Source organism: Elephantulus edwardii, unplaced genomic scaffold (genome assembly GCF_000299155.1).
Source record: "Elephantulus edwardii isolate Elephantulus edwardi_28Jun2011 unplaced genomic scaffold, EleEdw1.0 scaffold00020, whole genome shotgun sequence".
Lineage (NCBI taxonomy): Eukaryota > Metazoa > Chordata > Mammalia > Macroscelidea > Macroscelididae > Elephantulus > Elephantulus edwardii.
The window spans coordinates 27602991-27624920 of NW_006399770.1; the positions used below are offsets into that span (position 1 = coordinate 27602991).

Below are 21930 nucleotides of genomic sequence, written 5' to 3' on the forward strand. Positions count from 1 at the left end.
TATTAATTTTCATAAACATTTACAGAGATTTTGGGCTTCCACTCATTCATTGTTGCACTATTCTCTCTACCCTCCTCCCAGTTTGTGCTTGTCCAAATGCCACAGAGAGAAGGGTTTAAGACTGTTATACATAGGGTTGCTATGAGTTGCAAGCAACTCAACAGCACATAACAACAGCAGCAACATATCACCAGTAAAGTCTCAAAATGATTCAGCATAAATTAGAACAGCTTTGAGTTATTATTTTGTCTACAAAACAGAAAACAAAGTGAAAATAAGAGAATTCTTGAATTAATTTAATATAGATATATAACTAAGCTGTTTTTCTTGTTGTTGTTATATGCCATCAAGTTGCTTGCGACTCATAGTGACCCTAAGTACAACAGCCCTAAACCCTGTTCTATCCCTTGTCAATCTTATTGCCTCCGACACACCTTATCCCCATTACCTCAGTGACTGAATTGATTCATCTCATAGAGGATCTTCTTCTGCGCTGTCCCTTCATCCTCACAAGCATGATGTAACTCTCCAAGGACTGGTCCCACCTTGTAACATGTCCAAAGTATGTCAGATGAAGCTTCAGAATCCTTGCCTCCAAGGAGCACCATAATATTCATGCATATATAATAGAGGGGGTTTTTTAATGATCACTTCTTGCTCCCCCCCCCTAATCTCTTAGCTTTTTCATTCTCTTCATTGTTTTTGTTTTTTTACAAGTTTCATTATTTTTATTTCTCTGGAAAAGTGTTTTCTTTTTTTAACCGTTTAGGACCCAATAGGTGGACTTGTGATTAAAAGTTGGCTGAGGCCTGCCTAAAATATTCTTGTTTTAAGCAGTTGGATTCTGGAAGGTAGGTAATTTTTTTCCTTTTTTATTATTAATTTTAATGAAAGTTTACAGACTGGATTTCCGTTCATTCATTGTTGAACTTTTCTACCTGCCCACCCCTCCCCCTCAGTTTGCTCTTCTCTTTGAAAAGTAAAAGAAAAACTCTTTCATTGTTATACAGTCCCTCCACCCAAGTCTGCTCCACTATGCAGCCTTCCTTCTGGACTCCTGTCATGACAATAATACCTAATCATATATCCATTTTAAACCATTTTCTCATCTGTTTCAATGGAGTATACATAATTTATCTCATCTTTCTCAATCTTCCCCCACCATCTATGTCAGTCCTGTTTTACAACAGTGGCATTATGCAGTGTTTGTCCTTTTGTGATATTTCACTCAGCATAATGTTCTCCAGGGTCACCCATTTTGTATAATATTTCCTGAGTTCCTTGTTTTTCAATGCGGCATAGTATTCCATTGTGTGAATATATCAGAGCTTCTCTATCCATTTGTTTGTTGATGGGCAATTAGGTTGTTTCCAAACTTTTGCTATTGTGAACAAAGCTGAGATAAACATGGGTGTGTGTGGTAAAATCTTGTAAGACTATATTGGTTTTCCATTCAACAATTGATAAGAATTTTGTTTTGTGACTGCTGATTGCAATCCCCACAATGTAACAGCACTCTTTCCACTTTCTCCCTGTATTTACCATTTCCTATTGCTCCCCCCTCTTCTATGTTTTATTCCTATCATGTTGATCTTGGTGTTGTTTTAAGGAATGTGGTCCTCCATGGTAGTCATGTTCATCTTATAGACCTGTCTATTGTTTGGCTGAAAATTGCATCATGGGAATAAGGTCAGTTCCAGGCTTGAAGGGTGACTAAGGGCCACAGGGTCAGGCATTACTTCATTCTCTAGTCAGACCTATAAACTTGGTCTTTTCATTATAGTCTCTGAGTTTTGGTCACATTTTTCTCTCATTCCCTCAGAACCTCCTGTTAGGGTCCTTTTCAAAGAAGTCTTAGGTTTCCCTTGAGAATCCTTCAAGCTTGGCCAGAATGCCATAAGGACTCACTTTTGTATCCTATCATTTGTTGCTGTTGAGTCAGAACTAACTCAGAGCTGACCTTCCCGCAGATTTTGGGAGGAGACTGCCCATCTTTCTGCTGAGGAGCCACTGGTGGGTTCAGACCTTTAGAGAGCCCTTACTTTTGTGTTAGTATCACAACTTGCTGTGGACTATGCTAACAGCACTCTCTTTGGGGTCTTGTATATACGAGGTTTTTTTAAAATGCCCATTGGGCAGATGAAATTTAGCTCTCTGATCTCTTAAAGGTCCCAGCACTCAGGACACACGGAGCCCTCAAAACTGGCTCCCTTGTAAGTACCTCCCACAGTGTTTAGGTGCTCATGAGAAAGGACAGGGCAGGTCGAGACACTGATAGTGTCACTCATTGATGTGTCCTAACTTTTCAGTAGATGCTCCTAACCCAGAGATTTCACTTGGAGTGGATGTATTTTGATTCTCCTTGTGCTCTGGCATTGATTGACGTGTTTGGCCACTGGGCCATGTGGGTTATTTCAGATGTCTTTCAATGGGTAGAATGCACAGTAACTCAGAATAAAAGTTTTGGGTTTTCCACAAACTTAATTGTTGACTGCTGATTGCACATCTGTTATTATTGTTGTTGTTGTGTGTCATTGAGTTGGACCTGAAATGGACCTGTGGCTGACCCTCCAGCGGAATGTCAGAGGCAGTAAATCACATGGGAGGATATTGCTCAGAACAGCTGGTGGATCTAAACCACGTGCCTTTGGGATTGCACCACAGCTTTTTTACCATTTGGTCACCAGAGTTTGGGAATTAAAAATTTCTCTATAAAGGACAAATACTGCATAATGCCACTGTTATAAAACAGGACTGACATCAGAGTTGAGGGGGAGACTGAGAAAGATAGGATAAATAATGAATACTGCTTTGAAACAGATGAGGGAGAAAATTGTTTAAAAGGGATATGTGATTAGGTATGATAGGAGTCCAGAACAAAGGCTGCGTAGTGGAGTGGACTTGGGGGGAGGGATTGTAAAACAATGAAAGAATTTTTTCTTTACTTTTCAAAGAGAAGAGTATACTAGGGGTGCAGGGAGAAAAGTGCAACAATGAATGAATGAAAATCCAAAATCTGTAAATTTTTATTAAAATTAATAAGAATTAAAACATTTAAAAAATTCTCTATAATCAGTCCCATACCTGGGCTACACACAGAGCTGAGGAAGAATGAGGAACCACACTGCTGATTCACAAAGCTGAATGCATGTCACTAAAGCTTCCCACCTATCAAAAAGAAAGCACAGCAAAGAGAGACTGATGTTTGTTCATCGGTGGGGCCGGTCAGATCCTTCCTAGACAGCCTGTAAAACTTGCCACCTCTTTCCGCTCACTTTTCCCAGCGCTTTTCTAAACTCTCTACCTTTCCTTTAATCCTTCTAAACTTTCTGTACACACACACACACACACACACACACACACACACACACACACGTTCCCTTCAGAGCTTCTAAGTGTCCTTACATAATTGTTTCACCTACTCTTTACAATAATCCTAAAATGTAATTGTCATTAATATCGCTCATTTCTCAAGGTGGAAAACAAATGGGACCAGAGGAGGTCAAATAATTTGCACACATTCAGACAAAAGTTAATAACAGAGGCAGGGTTCAAACCCAGAATTGTGGAATAAAAATCTGTCCTGGTTTTCTACCATGCAGCCCTGTCTTTCATCCTGCTTATACTGGCTTCATGTATTATTCCTTCCAGGCAGTTGTATTGTGTTCCTTCCAGCTCAATTCAGTGGGAGTTTGTGGAGTTCATAGGCTCCTTGACAGGCTTGCGGGGAGCTGGCCGGTGTCAAGCTTGCCTTTTTAGATGCTTTTGAAACCACTCCATGAACACATTCTCAGGCCCTGAGTGTATGAAAAGGCTATTAAAAATCATTATTATTTTGTTTTAGTTTTAGTTGTATCGCTAGTTGTCTTTTCATTTTTCCAGGAAATCCCATTTCTAACCAGCAGGACTGCTTAATAGAGGAGATAAGAGAGACTGTAGGAACATGGGAAACAAAAGGTGTTGAGAGACAGCCATGTGGCTAGAAGAAAGGAGACAGAACAAAGGAGCAATAATCGAAGAGCAGAGAGGAAGAAGGGATGAGGGGGAAGCTAGTGGGAGCCCCTGCTGGACCTTTACATACTACAGGGGGAAAGCAGACACAAATCCTACCTACAGATTTAGCTTGCAGAGGTAAATAAAGGACTAAGATTAACGGATCTACAATTATTCCCCAGCATAAAGGACCATCTTCATTTTCTTTCAATGGCAAAAGAGACAGGCCTGGGTGATGTTCAAGGAATGTCTAAACAGGGCACAGTGGAGACTTTGTTCATTTTTGTGGCATGATTATTTCTGAGATGATGCCAAAGTCAACTCGCGAGACTGCTAGTACAGAAAGAGAAAGTTGTCTGTGATATGCACATGGGAATTCGGCAGGCGGGGGCCTGGTGGGGGCAGGGAACCTAGAAGTGTGAATCACATATTTGCTCTGTACATAACCTTTTCCCAAGAGCTTTGTTTGTTTTGCCTTTTTGTTTCTGGTTTTACATATGGTGATTGTGGCCCACAAGAGGAGTATGTTCAAGGCTGATGGCTGAATACTGATTTCAAGCCAAACTCCAGTTATTTTAACTTGACCTTTACTTCCACTTGGATCTCCTATGACCACTTTATTTTTGTATCTATGGATTTTGTTTCTAGAGTAGTATCAAAGGGTGGAGGGACAGCATAGGAGAGAAAGACTCTAGATGAGATGGATTGACAAAGTAACTGAGGCAATGGGGGTTGGTGTGTCGGAATTAGTGAGACTGGCTCAGGACAGGGCAGGTTTCAGAGTTGCTGTACATAGGGTCGCTATGAGTCACAGGTGACTCGATAGCACATAACAACAACAACATATGCAAATGCTGTGTTTTGTCTCCTACCCCATGTTGTTGTTGTCGTTATGTGCCATTGAGTTGCCTGCAACTCATAACAACCCAATGTACAACATCCCTAAACCCCACTCTATCCTGTGCTAATCTCACTGTCTCCAACACACCTCCCCCTATTACCCCAGTCACTGAAACAATCCATCTCATCCAGGGTCTTCCTCTCCTGTGCTGTCCCTCCACCCTCCCAAGCATGACATCCCTCTCCAAGGACTGGTCCCACCTTGTAACATGTCCAAAGTATGTCAGACAAAGCTTCAGAATCCTTGCCTCCAAGGAGCAGCCTGGTTTAACCCTCTCTAAGATGAAGCTGTTCGTTCTCTTAGCAGTCCATAGTATATTCAATACTCTTCACTAATACCACAGTTCAAAGCCATCAATTCTTCTTTCATTCCTCGTCATTGTCCAGCTCTCTGACACATGGCATGTGACTGCAAAGACCACGGCCTGTATCAGGCACACTTTTGTCTCTAAACTGACATCGTTGCTCTTCAGTACTTTGGAGAGATCTCTTACAGCAGCCTTTCCCATCAAAATACATCTTTTAATTTCTTGGCTACTGGTGGCGAGTGTTGATTGTGGAGTCAAGCAAACTAAAGCTACGAACATCCTCAGTCTTTTCACTATCTATCATGATGTTGCCAATTGGCCTCGTGGTGAGAATCTTTGTTTTGTTGATATTGAGCTTCAATCCATTTTGAAGGCTGAAGTTCTCGACCTTCTGCAGCAAGCGCTTCAGGTCCTCCTCAGTTGCAGCAAGCAAGGTTGTGTCATTTGCATAATGCAGATTGTTGATGAATCTTTCACCAATCCTGATGCCACATTTCTCCTCACAGAGCCCAGCCTCTCAGATTGTTAGTTCTGCATATAGATTTAAAGGTATGAAAATGGGACACATACCTGGTATACACCCTTCCTAATTTTGAACTATGCACAGTTCAAAATTTTGAACTTGCTCAGTTCTGATGACTGCCTCCTAGTCCAAGTATAGGTTTCGCATTAGCATGACCAAGTGTTCTGGGATTCCCATTCTTCTCAAAGTCAGCCACAGTTTGTTGTGATCCACACAGTCAAACACCTTTGCATAGTCAATGAAACACAGATACACATTCCTCTGGCACTCCCTGCTTTCAGCCAAGATCCATCTAACATTGGCTACAATATCCCTCATACCACGACCCCTTCTAAAGCCAGGCTGCACATCTGGCAGTTCTCTGTTGATGTGCTATTCTAGTTGTTTTTGGATAATCTTCAGCAGAATCTTGCTTGGATGTGATATTAATGACATTGTTCGATAATTTCCTACCCATACCCGAAGAATAAGACCGCTCTGTGTAAACTCATGATGTAGCATGCCCATCCCCTTAGAAAATCATGACCAGGCCCAGGAAGAGAGGACAATAGCTGCTTTTTTTATTTTATGCCAAAACAGACATTTGTTTGTTTTGTTGTTTTTAAACACACTTATCCATGTTTATCAACTATCTTTTTATTTGATATTTCACAATTATGACCATGTAACAAATCCAATCTCAGATTCTTTTGCACATTAATAACATATATATATGGTAAGAACAAACATTGAGTTGCAAAGTGAACGTAACACTGGCTGTGATGGTTAAGGTTATGCGCTTGGCAGGATCATGACTCCTAGTGGACTGGGAATTACAGAATGATGACATCTGGCAGTTCAGTAGTGATGCAATCATCCTCCATTTTTTATGGGATTCTCTGTTTCCACATAACACCAGTTTTTACATAATGATATGGCCTTTGGAACCTAACTGTGCTGTTAAGTGAGGAGTGGTTATATACACACATATATGTTTATGCATCTTTGTTTCATTTTAGACTGCAAGATTTGGTAAAAATTCTCAATTTTTCCCTCTTTGACTCTAGATACAGGAGCATATATTTGAATAATAGTCATGTGAATGGGTCCTCCTTGTAGGAGTATAGAAAATATCCTAACACTTACAACATCATATTTCAGGATAGAACCTGAAATTGACTTTTTTACTATGAATACAACTCCATTCTTCTTCTGTTTTTCATTTTCAGTGTGGTATACCATATGATTATCTGATTCAAAATGCCCAAAGCTAGTCCATCTCATCTCACTATTGCCAAGTATATTGATGTCCATGCATTCCATTTCCTTTTTCACAATTTCTAGTTTTCCAACATTCAAGTTTTGTACATTCCATGTTCCAATTATTAAATGATGTTTGCCATTATTTTTCCTCATTTCAACTGACTTCCAAAGAGGTCTTTACCACTACTGCTTCATCTATCCACATTCCTCTACTGTTCATAGAGTTTTCAGAGGTATGTTATTTAAGAAGTCGATAGCCAAGCCTGCTTCCTAGCTTGTCTTAATCTGGGAGCTCTACTAAAACCTGCCCATCATGGGTGACCCTCTTGGCATTTGACAAACTGAATGTTCCTACTTCTAGAGTCAAAGAGAAAGAAATTGAGAATTTTTACCAATCTTGCTGTCTGAAATTGACTGAACATGCAATTAAGATGCATTAATGATAATTGGTGATTAGAATGCAAAAGTTGGAAAATATGGGCTTAGTGATAGAAATCAAGCTGGAAATAGAATGATCAAATTTTGTATTTTCAATGATTTATTCATTATAAATACCTCTCTAAAAAGGCACAGATAACAACTTTACACATAGACTTCACCTAATGGGCTGTATAGGAATCAGATTGACTACATCTCTGGAAGGAATCATTGGAGAAGCTCAGTATCAGCAGTCAAAACTAGTTGAAGGGTGGACTATGGGTCAGACCATCAGTTACACATGTGCAGGTTAAAATTGAGGTTGAAGAAAATTAAAGTAAGTCCATGAGAACCAAGATATAATTTTAAATCTGAATTTCAAGATCATATTAAGAATAGGTTTGAAGGATTGAACACCAATGATCAAAGACCAAATGAGTTATGGAATGATATCAAGGATATCACCCTCGAAGAAAGCAAAAGGTTATTTCAAAGACAAAGGAGAAATAAAATGTGAAATGGATGTCAGGAGAGACTCTGAAAATTATACTAGGGCATTGAGAAGCCAAAACAAAGGGAAAATATGCTTAAGTAAAAGAGCTGAACAGAAGGTTTCAAAGGGGAGCTCAGGAAGATAAAGCAAAGTATTATAATGGAATGTGCAGAGAGCTGGAATTGGAGAATAAAAAGAGATGAACTTGCTCTGTATTTCTTTTTTTAAAATTTATTATTATTTTCAACAAAAATTTACAGAGACTTTAGATTTTCATTCATTCATTGTACTTTTCTCTCCTCCCAACCCTCCCCTCCAGTGCACTACCCTCTTAGAAGAGTAAAAGAAAAATTCTTTCATTGTTTTACAATCCCTCCTTCCAGGTCCACTCCACTATACAGCCTTTGCTCTGGACTCTGGTCATGACAAAAATCCCTAATAATTTTTCCTCTTAAACAGTTTTTTCCCCTCATCTGTTTCAATGCAGTATACATTATTGAATCCATCCTTCTCAGTCTCCTCCCAACCCCAGGTCAGTCCTGCTTTACAACAGTGGCACCATGAAGTATTTGTCCTTTTGTGACTGAGAATTTCACTCAGCATAATGTCCTCCAGGGTCATCCATTTTTAATAATATTATATGAGTTCCTTGTTTTTCAATGCAGCATAGTATCCCATTATGTGAATATACCACAGCTTCTCTATCCATTCATTTGTTGATGGGCACTTAGGTTGTTTCCAACTCCTTGCTATTGTGAACAAAGCCACAATAAACATGAGTATGCATATATCTGCTTGGATGCCAGTTATTGTCTCTTTGGGGTATATTCCCAGTAGTGGAATTGTTGGGTCAATTGGTATCTCTATTTGCAACTTTTTGAGAAAGCGCTATACCGCCTTCCACAGTGGTTGCACCATTTTACACTCCCACCAACAGTGAATAAGGGTTCCAGTTCCTCCACAACTTCACCAGCATTTGTTGCTTGCTGTTCTGTGAAATTTTGCAATTCTGACTGGGGTGAGATGATATTTCATCGTTGTTTTGATTTGCATCTCTCTTAGAGCTAGGGATTTTGAACATTTCTTCATGTGCTTGTTAGCCATCTGAATATCTTCTTTGGTGAAGTGCCTTTTCATATCCTGTGCCCATTTTTCTATTGGATTATTTACCTTTATCTTGTTGTGGTGCTCAAGTATTTTATAAATTCTGGATATAAGTCCCTTATCTGATGTTATTACCATATACTTTTTCCCAATCTGTGGCTTCCCTTTTTACCCTGTTGGAGAAATTTTTTGGATGTGCATAGGGATTTGATTCTTAGAAGATCACATTCACCTATTTTATCTTCTCCTGGTTGTAGGTGCTCTGTATTTCTTAAGCTGAGAGAACTGGAAAAAAAAATTAAACCTCAAGTCGCAATATTGAAAGATATTATAGGCAATATATTGAATGACTCAGAAAGCATCAAAAGAAGATGGAGGGAATACACAGAATCACTGTACCAAAAAGAACTAACACTGAAACATTTCAGGAAGTACCATAGGAACAGGAGCCAATGGTAATGAAAGAGGAAATGGAAGCTGCATTGAAAACATTGGCAAAAAATAAGGCCCCAGAAATTGATGGGATAATTGGCTTGTTTCAATTAACAGATGCTGCCTCTGATGCACTCAGCAGTCTTTGCCAGGAAATTTAGAGGATGGATGGATGGCCAACGGATTGGAAGAGGTCTATATTTGTTCCCAATTTCAAGAAAGGTGATCCAACAAAGTGTTGAAACTATTGAAAAATATCATTAATGTCATATGCAAGCAAAGCTACTGAAGACCAGTAAAAAATGGATAGAATAGTACGTAGATAGGGAATTTCCAGAAGTTCAAGCAGGATTTAAAAGAGGCCATGGCACCAGGGATAGCATTGCTGATGTCAAGTTGAATTCTGATTGAAAGTAAAAGAATACCAGAAGATGGTCTAGTTGTGCTTTATTGATTATGCAAAAGCATTTAACTGGGTGAATCATAACAAATTGTGGCTGACATTGAGAAGAACTGAAATCTCCGAGCGCTAAACTGTGCTCATGCAAAACCTAGACCTAGACGAGGAGGCTGTTGTGTAAACAGAGGAAGGGAACACTGCATGCTTTAAAATTAAGAAGGGAGTGTGTCAGGGTTGTATTCTCTCTCCATACCTATTCAATCTGTCCGATGAGCAAATTATTTGAGAAGCTCTATTCCTCTATGAAGAGGAATGTGACATCAGGATTGGAGAGAGATTCATCAATAACCTGCATAATGCAGACAGACACAACCTTGCTTGCTGAAAGTGAGGAGGACTTGAAGCTCTTGTTGCAGAAGATCAAAGAATACAGCCTTCAACCTGTATTGCATCTCAATTTCATGAAAACAAAGATTCTTACCACTGGACAAATAGGCAATATCATGTTGGATGAAGAAAAGATTGAAAGTGTCGACAACTTCATCTTACTTGAATCCACAATTAACACACTTGGTACCAGCAATCAGGAAACCAGGAGATGTATTGCACTGTGAAAATCTGCAATTAGGGACCTCTTTAAATTTTTCAGGAGTAATGATATCATTTTAAGGACTAAGGTGTAACTGATCCAGGCCATGGTTTTTCTGATCACTTGCTATGCATTCGAGAGCTAGACAATGAATAGGGAAAACAGGATGAGAATTGGTGCCTTTGAGTTGTGGTATTGGGGAAGAACACTGAACATCATATGGACTACCAAAAAAACAAATAAATATGCCTTGGAGAGGGTACACCTGGAGTGCTTTTTGGAGACAAGAATGAAGAGGCTTCACCTCACATACTTTGGGCATGTTGCTATAATTGGCTATTCCTTGGAAAGGAGCATAATGCTTGGAAAGGTGGAAGATTGGTGAAGGAGAGGAAGACCCTCGAACAGGTGGATTGACTCTGTGACTGCTGCAATGGACTTTAATGTGTCGGGAAGTGTGAAGGTGGGACAGGATAGGACAAGTTTCATTTCTATTGTTCATAGGGTCTCTATGGATCTCACTTGACTTTACAGCACCTAACAATTACAAGAACAATATATTTATGTGCACACAGGAGCTCTGGTAGTGTAGTCCATAGGTTGTGCTGCTAACCCAAAGGCTGAGGGTTCCGATCCACCAGCAGCTCTGAGGGAGAAAGATGGCCAATCTCTTCCAGTGTGGTTTATAGCCTCAGAAATCCATTGCATGGCCAGCTACAAGTTGGTTCCAACTCAACAGCAATGAAGATATATATATTCATATTTTTCTGTGTGGAGCTTTGGTGGCTTAGCGGTAAAAAGCTATGCTGCAATGTCAAAGGCACAGCTCCAATCCACCAGCTGCTCTGTGGGAGAAGACTGAGCAATCTCCTCCTATGTGATTTACTGCCTCTGAAAATCTGCTGGAGGATCAGCTATGTAGGAAGCTCTCATGGACTAGTGATGTGAAGCTGAGCTGCAACCCTGAAGGCACACGGTTCGAGGCCACCAGCTGTTTTAAGGAAGAAGGATGGGCAGTCTCCTCCCATGTGATTTACTGCCTCTGAAAACCCACTAGAGGATCAGCTATGGGTCAGTTCTGATTCTGTGATACATACCAGCAAAAAACACCACCACCACCATATATTGGAAGCAGGAGTGGCATCCACTTCTGAAATGGCTTGCCTCTGGAAACTCTATGAACATGGAGAAATGACCAAAGTTATACAAATGTTCAGGTCTTTCGCTCATTGGGTTGCTATGAGTTGTCTATGACTCGATGGCACTTAACAACAACACAACACACATATGGATATATTGTGCACACTTATGTTACACCAGAGGGTCAGGTATGGGTCGGTTCTGTCTCTACGGTAGACAACAACAAACAACAAAAACAAATATACATATACGTATATATGTATGTGTGTATATATATATATACATGTATACACATATACATATGTTACACCAGAGGGTCACCTATGGGTCTGTTCTGACTCGACAGTACACAACAGTAACAACAACATATACATACACACACACACACAACACATATACGTGTCATATATATATCTACATATATATATCAGAGAGCTAGACAATGACTAAGGATGATAGAAGAATTATTTATATCTCACAATATTTGCCAATTCAATGCTTTTCACTTGTACAATTTAGTGATCGCAGTTAGCCTTGTGGTATGACTATCATAGTATCTATTCCAGCATTTCCATCACCGTGAACAGAATCTTATTAGTTCCTAAACAATGCTTTGTCTTTCTTTTGTCCCACCACTAGTCACAACGAGTAACCTTTGTTCAGTATGTTTTCCTGTTGTCTGAGTTGTGTAACGCTGCTATAACAGAAATATCCCAAATGGATGGGTTTAATAAACAGAAATTTGTTTTCTCTGTTTAGGAAGCTGAAAGCCTGAAATCAGGATGCCGTCTTTAGGGGAAGATGTTCTCTCTCTTTTGGCTCTGAAGGAATATTCTTGCTTATTCCTTGGTTCCTTTCTCTACCCTCATAATTATGGGGTTTATTAGGAAGATTAACAGGTTACCGTTCAGGTTGGAAACAAGATGCAATTTTCCAGCCTGGATAACTGCTCAAGTATGTTGGCAGGCCCTTGACCTTCAGCCTTAGGACTTTGGATCAGCATTTCAAAGCTTTCTTAGTCTTGCCAATTACAGAGTCCTCCCACACTGACCCTCCAAGTCCTCCAGCAAACTTGGTTGAAGTTTGCCCTCTGGCTCTGGCTCTGTGGGGTGGGTAATCCTAGGTCAGCGCCCCCTCCCGCCTCAGTCTTGGTCTCTCCACTTGGTTCTCCACTGCTGCTGCTCCGTCTCTGACAGGAGTCTCTATGGCCTCAAAGGATGGGCAGCTGCATTTTCTGTTTCTTTTTCTTTCTGGTTGGTAGTGAGATTCTCCTTCTTGGTTCCTCAGTGACTGTCATATGACTAAGCATCTTTCTCCCCATCTCTGCTTCTTTGCTCTGTCTAGTCTCCTCTTTTTTCTGTCTCAAATGTAATGGCTTAAAACACATCCAAATATAGCCTCTTAACAAAGAAAACCCATTTCTAAAAGGGATTATAACTAAGGTACAGGGGTAAGATTTAGAAATCTGGAGAACAACCACTTGGCCAACTGACTGGAAGAGATCTATATTTGTTCCCATTCCAAAGAAAGGTGACCCAACTGAGTGTGGAAACTACAGAACAGTGTCATTGATTTCACATGCAAGCAAGATTCTGCTGAAGATCATCCAAAAACGATTAGAACAGCACATCAGCAGAGAACTGCCGGAAGTCCAGGCTGGGTTTAGAAGGGGTCGTGGTACTAGGGATATCGTTGCTGATGTTAGATGGATCTTGGCTGAAAGCAGGGAATACCAGAAGAATGTCTATCTGTGTTTCATTGATTATGCAAAGGTATTTGACTGTGTGGATCATAACAAACTGTGGCTGACTCTGAGAAGAATGGGAATCCCAGAACATTTAATTGTACTAGTACGAAACCTATACTTGGACCAAGAGGCAGTAGTCAGAACAGAGCAGGGTAACACTGCATGGTTCAAAATAGGGAAGGGTGTATGCCAGGGATGCATCCTGTCTCCATACCTTTTCAACATGTATGCAGAGCAGATTATCCGAGAGGCTGGGCTCTATGAGGAGAATTGTGGCATCGGGATTGGTGGAAGATCTATTAACAATCTGCATTATGCAGATGACACAACCTTGCTTGCTGAAACTGAGGAGGACCTCATGCACTTGCTGTGAAGGGTCAAGGACTGCAGCCTTCAGTATGGACTAAGGCTCAACGTCAAGAAGACAAAGATTCTCGCCACTGGACCAATTGGAAGCGTCAGGATGGATGACGAAGAGATTGAGAGTGTTCACAGCTTCAGTTTGCTCGGCTCCACAGTCAACACTCTTGGTACCAGCAGTCAGGAAATTAAAAAGTGTATCGCGATGGGAAAGTCTGCCGTTAGGGACCTCTCAAAGGTACTCAGGAGCAACAGTGTCTCTCTGGAGACTAAGGTGCGTCTGATACAGGTCATGGTATTTGCAATCGCTTGTTATGCATCAGAGAATTGGACAATGACTAGGGAGGACAGAAGGAGAGTGGATGCTTTTGAGCTGTGGTGCTGGAGAAGGGTACTGAATGTACCATGGACTGCCAGGAAAACAAACAGATCCATCTTGGAGAGGATTAAACCAGGCTGCTCCTTGGAGGCAAGGATTCTGGGGCTTCGTCTGACATACTTTGGACATGTTGCCAGGAGGGACGGGTCCTTGGAGAGGGACATCATGCTTGGGAGGGTGGAGGGACAGCGCAGGAGGGGAAGACCCTCTATGAGATGGATTGATTCGGTGACTGGGGTAATCGGGATGGGTGTGTCAGAGGCGGTGCAGTTGGCGGAGGATAGAGCAGGGTTTAGAGCTGTTGTGCATAGGGTCGCTATGAGTCGGAAACGACTCGATGGCACATAACAACAGCAACAACATTGGGGCGGGGCAGCATGCAATTCAATCCATAACCCATGTTCTAGATACTTTGTGTGAGATTTTCCAATATTTGTCCTTTTATGATTGACCTCCTTTACTCTGCATGTTTTCAAGGTTCATGCACGTTGAAGCATGGAAAGGATTTTATTTTTCTTTATGAGATAAGTGTTTTGATAAAGAAGGAAAAGTTAATTTTTATTTGATGTAGAAGAATGTTAAAATTATTCCACTTTGAAAACATGGAAGTACTTTGGAGTCACTGCAACAATGCCCCTGCATCCTTGGTTACATGCCAATTGGGAAACATACAAAATGTGACCAGTGGTGTCCATAGCTGTGGGGTGAGTAAGAGGATGGAGACGGAGAATCACTGGAGGCAGGTGGCCCAGTCATTAGTTGGGAGAACAGAGGTGTAAAGTAGACCAGGTAACTCAGAACACCAAGCTTGAGAAGAAAGCTCTAGAATGAAGTTCCTCCAATATTCTCTCCTTCCTCTCAGAGTCCGTTCTCACAAACACAACCACTCATTGCTATCAGTTAGGAACTGACTCATAGCTGGCCCTCCAGTGGGTTTTCAGAGGCTGTAAATTGCGCAAGAGGAGATTGCTTGTCTTTCCTCTGTAATGCAGCTGGTGGGTCCTAATCGCGTACCTTTGGGTTGTCACTGCCACTGTCCCAACTAGGCTGCAAGACTTCCTATCTTCCAATCTTATTTAACTTTTAAGAGTACTTGAAAACAGCCAACCAACTCATTGCTGTGTAGTCAGAACAACTTTCTCTGGGGTTTTCAGGGTCTGTAAATTGCCCTGGAGCTGATTGTACATTTTGCTCCCTCAGAATGTCTGATGGCCTTGAACTGACAGAGAGGTGGGGTCTCTGAGTTTGCAGCACAACCACCTGTGGACTAGGGCATCTGAGCTCCCTTAAACAAGTACACAGCATGCAAACTACCCTTAAACAACTGTGACACCTTTTTTTTTTTTAAAAAAAAGAGGCAGTTTGTGGTATAGCACTGGTCTGTGCGTTGCTGTACAGAGGTAACTCGTGGCTGCTGTGATGCTGAAGCCTGTGACAGTAATGTGCCAATCGTGGTAATGGCACCCATGGTGGGTAGTGTTGGCTGGAGCTTCCCGACTAAATCAAGCCTGGAAGCAGGAGCGGCATCCACTTCCAAAATGGCTTGACTCCAGAAACTCTATGTACGAACAGTGCTCAGGCTGTTCGTTCATAGGGTCGCTATGAGTCGTCTACGACTCAACGGCATTAAACAACAACAACAACAGCTTATTTACAAAATTGGAATATGTTGGGTTTTTTAGACCAGATTTCAAATTTCCCTCACCCCTGCACCCATAAAAATTATACAACCCCGGGATTAATCCTGCCTCTTCCTGCAAATCCTCCCTTATCCCTCTGCTTCCACAGCCCCCCTCCCTTGTATCATCATGCTCATTCTACAGTAATGGTCTTATACAGTATTTGTCCTTGTGGAACTGAATTAGTTCACTCAGCATAATGCTCTCCGGTCCCTCCCAAGTTAGGTAATTTATAAAATCATTGCTCCTGCGTGCTGTGTAGTATTCCATCATATGAATGTACTACGATCTCTCAATCCATTCGATTGTGGTTGGACACCTAGGCTGTTTCCATGCTCTTGCAATGGTGAATAATGCTGCTATGACCATTGGTGTACAAGTCTCCATTTGTTCCTCAGTTCTCATTTTCTCAGGGTACAAGAGGGATATAAATCAAAACCACATGAGATAACATCTCACTCCAGTAACAGTGGCAAAGTTTAACAGGATAGCAAGTAATAAATGTTGGAAAGGATGTGGCAAGATAGAAACTCTTATACTTTGTTGGAGGGATTGTAAAATGGTACAACCACTCTAGAAGGCAGTTTGGCGCTTCCTCATAAAGCTGAACATAGAAATTCCATACGACTCAGCTATTCCACTGCTTGGAATAGACCTGCAAACCTCTTTGAAACAGCTTCGGTGAATGGAAAGTTAAGGACTTTTAAAGCTATTTGGAAATAGTTTTCATCCCCGCCGCCCCCTCCCGGCCCCTCCCCCTGCCTGCCCCTCCACCCCAGTTTTCCCATTATTTAGGAAACAATGGCAATGCCTATATCAGAGGATGATGGAAGAATGATTTTATTTAAAATGTAAAATAATAAGAGAAGTCATCTTTGTATGCATCCTGACAACAACCTCTAAATTTCTTTCAGCTCCTGAAATACCCACTATTGACCAGGCCTATTCAAAAATCAGCAACAGCATCACTGTGGAGTGGGAGACAGTGCCAGGGGCCACCAGTTACCTCCTCACAGCCGAAGATGGGGACACAGTCATTGAGACCATGGTGGCCAGCTCCCCAGGCACAGTGACAGGCTTGAAGGCTGCGACCTTGTATCAAATCACCATCAGATCCGTAGGTGCAGCTGGGAGAAGTCAAGCGTCCTCTCCAAAGCAGGCGAAGACAGGTAGCTGTGTGCTCATCCTCTGCCTACTATTTGCATGCAACAGGGATCAGTTAGACTGAGGCTGCAAATCTGAAATGTGATTTGGCACCATCTGAGTGCCTATGACTCAGGTCCCAGAAGCAAAAGCCACCAAATAATATTTTTTAGCAGCTCAAATATCTGTGGAGGAGGTGGTATTTAAATACCAGATGCTTTGTTTTGAAAAAGAAAAGCCAATGTTGAGTGTCTTTAGGAGGATCCTGCTTTTAAATCCCTGATAGAGTCACATTTGTTTCTAACCTCAGCCATAAAGAGCCGACCAAATGCAGTACAAAAAGAAATTTTGCAAGATGCCAACTGCCTGGCATATGTAGTAACATATAAACTTCAGATAACATTTTAAGTTTCTCATCGTGATTGTTTAGATTAATTTGCTAAAGTTGTACCAGGCATATTTCTAAAAAGTTATATCCATATTAAAATAGGATTTACATAATTTCTCTGTTATTTTGTATTGTGAATACAAGCACACTTTACCCTAATTTCTGACTTATCCTCAGTTGAAAGCAATATCTAGAATTTAGAGTTTCCTTTTCCTCATTCCTTTATTCAGTCATTTATGATAAAAACACATAGATATGCTTTGGAGAGGGTGCAGCCAGAGTGCTCTTTAGAGGCAAGAATGATGAGGCTTTGCCTCACATACTTTGGGCATGTTGCTTAGAGGGGCTATTTTTTGGAGAAGGACATGATGCTGGGGAGGGTGGAGAATCAGCAAAGGAGAGGAAGAGACTCAACCAAGTGGATTGACATGTGACTGCTACAATGTGGTCTTGTGTGTCAGGAAGTGTGAGGATGGCACAGGATAGTACAGGGTTCAGATCTTTTGTTCATTGGTTGCTGTGACTCATGCTTGACCCAATGGCACCTAACAACAACAATTAGCAAATAAGAAGCCCTGATGGAATTGCATCTAAAGCATTTGGCTGTTAACCAAAAGGTCAGCTAACCCACCAGCCACTCCTTGGAGGAAAGATGAGGCAGTCTTCTTCCATAAAGGTTGACAGCCTTGTAAACCCTACGGGGTAGTTCTACTGTGTCCTAGAGAGTCACTGAGGTAGAATCGGCTCAGTGGCAGTGCATTAAATAGTGTTTGATTGAACTCTGCCATGGATCTTTTGTAAAGCCAATGCTTCTTTTATAATACAGGTGATCAGCCTCAATCTATTTCTTTCTAAATTTGAATTTTCCTTCATGCAAATGCTCATGGTTTTTGCCTTTTTAGTATTGGCTGCACCAATCCTAGAAGTAAGTTCTCCAAGTCCAGACTCTATCCTTGTGCGATGGGAAACTGTCTACATGGCAATTGGATTCTCAGTGTCCATCATGCAAGCCAATGGCTTGGGCAGAATATGGAAGGAGAACACCACCAACACTTCTTTGACATTCAGCAGTTTAAATGCCGGAACGCTGTACACCATAAAGGCCTATGCCTGGAATGCCAACGGGATCCCCGGGGACGATTCCATCTGCAATCAGAGAACAAGTAAGGACTTGCTGCTCGGCCCCAGACCTTCCCACCTTTGATTAATGAGGGGGCCCGTGCATGGTCGCCCTGAAGAGCAGTGTAAGCAATAACTTCAGCGCAGCTGGCAGCTGCGCTCTAAATTTATTATGGAGTTATTTATAGCGCCTTGACTATTTTCCCTCAGTGATTTAAAGGCTTCCTGAACGCGGAAAGAAAAGAAATGCTGCTCAGACAACACAGCGCACCACCCTTGCCTCCGTCTCTGATCTCTAACTCAGTTTCAAATTCGTAGGTGCTATCCCACAATGCGAAAGGATTCTAATTAGGATTATCAGGCCAACCCTTGTCCCTTCCTGGGTTCAGGCCTGTGGGGTAAACAGAATTGCACCAAGTGGGGATTCACATATTTGGCAGATGTTTTGCTTTGCGCAGATAGTCTTCTAGAGATACAGTTGCAAACAGAGCAAAGTTCTTGCCATAAGGTGTTTTATACTGTCTGGGGATCAGTGTATCAGGTTTATCTCCCAAAGGGCTCAACTTAGGTCTGAGGCTGACATAGACCTCCCAACACTTCCCCTTCAGGCTTAGGCTGACAGCGTTCTTTCACCATCAACTTGCAAGGATATTCTGACCAGAGATCCTACTGCATGGTGGCTGGAGACCAAACTAGGCTAACAACATGGAACACTGTAAGGATGAAGAGTAGGAAAGGAAGAAGAGAGAGACAGATTTTCTTCCCTTGAGGAAGAACGAACCACTGGCAAGGCGGCCTACAGATGCCAGACTCCCTTCCACTAGACTAGGTGTTTCATTCCTGGGGGAGGTCCAAGGCCATTATAGACAAAACCCAGAAATGTTCCTTTAAAAAATCCCTAGGTTTGAAGGAATTTTGAAGCGGAGCCTGCTTTCTGTGAGCTAAGGCAGAAACATAGGAAGAAAAGAAGAGTTTACTTCTTTGGGGAGAAATCATAACAAAATGACCCTCAGGCTTGTTTCAAGTTGGGCCTAGTGAGACAGACTCCCAAAGAATTTTCTTAAGAAAATTGCTTTCTACAAACATTCAGTCCTCACTATGTGCTGAGTGTTGTTTAGCTGGTAGTAATACAAAGTCAAGTAATGTGTTATCTTGACCCTTTAAGAACTGCCTGTGTCCTAGAGGACACCGATGTGTCAATCAATCAATCAATGGCTCTTTGGTATAGGAAGGGCTTTGACTGATGGATGCATGGATCTAGTGTGGTCCAAGTGGAAACACAGACATCACGCTAGGAGACCCATTTCCCAAATAGCCCTGCTTGTTTAAAGTCTTCCCCTTTTTCTGTCTTTTTAAAAGTTCTAGAGAGTTTGCATTTAGTCTTCTATGACTTCATTTTCTTTGGTGCTCTCCTCCTCTCTGTGGGAAAACAGATTTCCCTAGAAAGCTGTAGGGTCCAGAGCTACCCAAGACCAGACTAGACTCTGAGGGCACACTGACCAAGGTGGAAAGGGAAAGGGCCTATCATAACGGTCCACTGGAGAAAGGCTTGGGCTTCTCAGTGCTCACACGGTGTTTTCTGTTTGCTCCCATACACGTTCCAGTTTTCTAAAGCCGGCCAGAGGAGGTCACCTTCACGCCTCACAGAACAAGGGAACAAGTCCCCAAGCTTTGCGAGGGGGTAATACTGGAGAAAAGGGAGCCATATGTCCTAAGAGTGTGGGGGAATTGCTTTTTTGGAGAGTCCATAAAGACAGGCTTAATGCATGAACCTTTCTCTCAACATTTTCCCTCTTTCTTTTTTATTATAACTTAGAATGGAAATTCTGCTCCTCTGGAAACAATTATGATCTGAAAGCTATTGCAGCTGTCAAAGTAATGAAGGGACATTTTTTGAAGTCAATCCAAAAAGAGAGAATATTTGAACTATCACTAATAACACACCCACATAGTCTACTTAGCCTTTCATAGTTTATTTTATTCTTCCAAATACTTGTCAAATAATCCACCCATTATAAACCCATTAATTTAGCACCTATTGTGGTGCTACCAAGCCAAAGGTGGGTGACTGTAATCCGCAGCCCTCAGGCCTGTTTTTAATTGTTTTTGGTCAAACATTCTTCTAGGTCACAGAGCCCTGATCTGTCCTCTTGCTGTACAGAGGTAACTTATGGTTGCTGTGAAGCTAAACACTGGGACACAGATGTGTCAAATGCAAGAATGGTTACCCATAGTGGACAGTGTTTGGTGGAACTCCCTGATTAAAACAAGCTTGGAAGCAGGAGTGGCATCCACTTCCAAAATAGCTTGTCTCCTGAAACCCTATGAACCTGGAGAAGGGATGAAAGTTATATAAGTGTCCAGGTCTTCTGTTCATAGGGTCACTATGAGTCGCCTATGACGCGGCAGCACTTAACAACAACAGCAACAACAACAACATGTGCTGGTTCTGGATTTATGAATGGTGCAAACAGTTTGGGCTCCACCCCAAACCTAAAGCTTGGAGTTCAAACCCAAACAGTTAACACTGCAGAGGAAAGTTCTAGCAACCTGCTTTCATCAAAAGTGCAGAGGCCAAGAAAATGCTAGGGAGTAGTTCTACTTTGTAACATGTGGAGTTGCTATGAGCTGGAACAGACCTCATGGTTTTCCAAATTGTTGAGTTTTTTTGTTTTTCTTTTGTTTTTTATGTGCTAGATGCAGTTCTTACTGGACCAGTTTTGCAAATGAAAAAAAAAATTGAACAGTAAGATTATTATTTCATGTTATTCATGACCAAGACCACACATCTAGTTATAAGTTTATATAATTACTGGTAGAGGTGTTACTAGGTACCCAGTTTTATGCTCTGCACACTTACTTTTGCTCTAGTATTGGGGTTGCTATCCTCCCTTTCAGGCACTGAGGCTTCTATTTGAGTCTTGAGGTTACTGCAGGCTTAACAATTGTTTTTCACCAATCTAGGTCCTCGAGCTCCTGCCAATGTTCAAGTTTCTTTTGACAGTGGGACTCTGAAAGCCTCTATCTCATGGACACCCACAGAAGGAGCTTTCAACTATACTGTGATGGCTTTGGGTGGCTCCTCAGAGCTGAGCTGTAGCACATCTTTCAGTTCCTGCATCATCTCTTCCCTCCAGTGTGGAACAGAGTACTTGATATCTGTCTTAGCGAGTAACGATGCTGGATCTAGCAAATCAACTTCAGCAGGGACCCTGAAAACTGGTATGTAAACAAGAGTGGCTTTGGCAAGTCAAAGCAACCGCCAATGGAAAACAATACCTGGGTGATGTTCCAGTATGTTCCAGAAGGGAAAGGTGAAAGGCTAGTCTCGAAGAAAGCCTTGAGGTGGACATTTGGTTGAGCTTGAAGAATATTATTAGTAAAACTAGATACTGTGCATTAGCAAAAGTATTTTTTAAATGAGTCATATTGGCTTGTAATCCAGATTGTTATTAATTAGTTTTTATTTCCTTTTTAAAGTTATATAATCACAAGATCCACTTTGAGTTCATACAGCTTTAACTGGACAGGACAGAGAATTGTCTCTTCAAAATTCATGTCATCTAGACTCTTA

General features: G+C 41.5%; 1 protein-coding gene across 1 annotated transcript in view; it reads left to right on the plus strand.

The window, feature by feature from the left end:
- Positions 1-21930, plus strand: part of FNDC7 (fibronectin type III domain containing 7) — a 57058-nt gene that overhangs the window by 9636 nt on the left and 25492 nt on the right. Inside the window, exons 3-5 of the mRNA XM_006882497.1 lie at positions 16621-16875; positions 18140-18400; positions 21321-21578. Of these exons, the coding sequence (XP_006882559.1) occupies positions 16621-16875; positions 18140-18400; positions 21321-21578 (774 nt within the window). The remainder of the gene's footprint in view (positions 1-16620; positions 16876-18139; positions 18401-21320; positions 21579-21930) is intronic.